At 47.3% G+C, this 2,577-nt stretch overlaps 1 protein-coding gene across 1 annotated transcript; it reads right to left on the bottom strand.

The window, feature by feature from the left end:
* Positions 1-456: 456 nt before the first annotated feature.
* Positions 457-1,413, bottom strand: LOC138793326 (olfactory receptor 52N5-like). Its single transcript, XM_069971851.1, has one exon. The coding sequence runs from the start codon at positions 1,411-1,413 to the stop codon at positions 457-459; it is 957 nt and encodes a 318-aa protein (XP_069827952.1).
* Between the last annotated feature and the right edge of the window lie 1,164 nt (positions 1,414-2,577).

The following is a 2,577-nucleotide window of genomic DNA, read 5'->3' as shown; positions in this document are numbered from 1 at the left end:
GGTGGGATAGTGTGTGTGGGGATGGGTGTCAGGTAGGGTAGAGTGTGTGTGGGGATGGGGGTCAGGTAGGGTAGTGCCTATGGGTATGGGGATTAGGTGGGCTAGTGCAGGGGGATGTGGGTCAGGTGGGGTAGTGTGTGTGGGGATGGGGGTCATTGGGGGTAGTGTGTATGTGGGGATGGGGGTCAGGTGGGGTAGTGTGGGTGTGGAGATGGGGGTCAGGTGGGGTAGTGTGGGTGTGGGTGTGGAGATGGGGGTCAGGTGGGGTAGTGTGTGTGGGGGGGGAGGGATGGGGTTATATATTTTTGTTATTTAAGCTATTAATATCACAAAATTAAGTTGTGTTTTTTATCAAAGTGACACCACCCGAGTAATGCTCGTATTTTTGCCGAATTTTGACACAGAAAAGGTTGCCCATCACTGGACTATAATATAAATCATGGTAAATAATGTTTTTTAAATTTTTTTATTTAATAATTTTTTGGAATATAAGAATTTCCTTACATTCTTCTGAATCTCTTTTGTACTGATTCCGTATATTATTGGATTTAACATGGGAGGAAAGACCAGGTAGAGATTGGACAGAATGATTTGGGTTGATACCATCATGTGCCCTCCAAACCTCTGAGACAGAAATGAGAAGAGCGCTGGGATGTAAGCCACAAGAAGAACAGTGACGTGAGAAACACACGTGTTCCCGGCCTTGTACCGAGCCTCACGAGATGGAAGCCTCAGGACGGCTCTCACTATCAAGGTATAAGATGCTGTGATCAATGAAATATCTATTCCACCCATTGCAACAGCAATAAACAATCCATAGAGGTTATTGATCCTGATGTCGGCACAGGCCAGCTTGGCTACTGCCATGTGTTCACAATAGGTTTGTTCAATGGTGTGACTCTGACAAAATGGCAGCCTGTTCACCAGAAATGGGTATGGGAAAACTAAGATAGTTCCTCTTATGACCACCAATACACCAATCTTCATGATGAGAGGGGTGGTGAGAATGATAACGTACCTCAGCGGGTGACACACTGCCACATAGCGATCAAAGGCCATCGCCAAGAGCACCGAGGAACTCATGATGGAGAAGGAATGGACAAAGAACATCTGGACCAGGCAGCCCTCAAAGCTGATCTCACGGTTGTTGAACCAGAAGATAAACAGCATTTTGGGGACGGTGGAATTAGACTGGACAGAGTCAACAAACAATAACATTGAGAGGAAGAAATACATGGGTTGGTGGAGACTCTGTTCAAATTTTATGATAAACAGAACACACAAATTGCCCAACAAAGCAACAAAGTACATAAAAGAGACGGGCAAAGCAATCCACCCATGGACATCTTCTAGTCCCGGGACTCCGGCCAGGAAGAAAGGGGAAGTGAGATTTATAGTGCTGATAGTTGTCATCAGTGTCTGGCCATCCCTGATAACATCGAAGATTTTCACACACAGACAAGGTCTCCGATGCCCACAGCAAATCTGAAAAAAGAAACAAAAATTAATAGTAAATAGTGAATAGCGAGTACGAAAATGCTCGGGTGCTCGTTACTCGAGATGAGTATTTCGAGTAACGATTCCCATTGAAGTCCATGGGAGACTAGAGCATTTTTGCAGGAGACTCAAGTTCGATAGAGGGAAGGTCGTGTGAAAACCTGTCAACCTCAGAAATTGATGGAAACACAACGGAAATGGACAGGAAACAGCAGGGACAGCATGTATGCATGCCTCTAAGGCTGCCTAATGGCACCATTATGCCTAACTCTGTGCAACAGCCTGATTAAAACAGAGGTAGGCATATGGACCACCCAAAAACTCAGCCTGACACAGCATGGCAGTGAGAACACAGGGAACCATTAAAATAGAGGTAGCATATGATGAACCACCCGAAAATTTAGCCTGACACAGCATGGCGGAGAGGACAGAGTGAACAAGGTAGAAGCGGTAGCCAGTCAGCCTTTCAAAAATTATACCAGACCTAGCATGGCAGTGAGCACACCGAGAACCATTAAAAGTTAGTGTGGAAGCAAGTCAGCCTTCCAAAAATTATACCAGACACTGCATGGTATTGAGCACACAGAGAACCATTAAAAGTGAGTGAGGAAGCAAGTGAGCCTCCCCAAAAATTGCAGTGAGTCCAGGGGCTGGGATATTTAGTGGACACGAACCCGGGTGACTGACAGCTAACTGGCTAGGCCAGCTGTCAGTCACCATCAAGGGTACACCTGATGCCTCTCGACTGGGGGTGGTGAGGCCCCGGCCACGGCTAGACAAAAAAAAACAGCTGGCTGGTAGGCGGGGGCGCGATCGGCGGGCCCCCGGCAACCAGTCCCGGTCCTCCGCAGATGTAGTGTGACGTCAGAGCATGGCAGTGAGGACACAGGGAACCATTAGAAGTGAGTTAGGAAGCAAATGAGCCTCCCAATAATTAGGCCAGACACAGCATGGCAGAAGAAGACTTGGCTGTTGGCTGACAATTGAAGGTAGTGGAGGAAGAGGAGGAGGAGGAGAGGAGATACCAAGAATCTTCATGTTGAGCTGCTTTCCCTGGGTGGAAGGTAGAAGGTGCTGTTC

Source organism: Dendropsophus ebraccatus, chromosome 5, assembly GCF_027789765.1.
Source record: "Dendropsophus ebraccatus isolate aDenEbr1 chromosome 5, aDenEbr1.pat, whole genome shotgun sequence".
NCBI lineage: Eukaryota > Metazoa > Chordata > Amphibia > Anura > Hylidae > Dendropsophus > Dendropsophus ebraccatus.
Note: the sequence above shows the minus strand (reverse complement) of the source record. Positions and strands in the feature narration are given on the sequence as shown.

What these genes read in the sequence shown, in the direction of transcription:
- LOC138793326 (XM_069971851.1), bottom strand. Translation starts at nt 1,413, where the DNA reads ATGACAACTATCAGCACTATAAATCTCACTTCCCCTTTCTTCCTGGCC.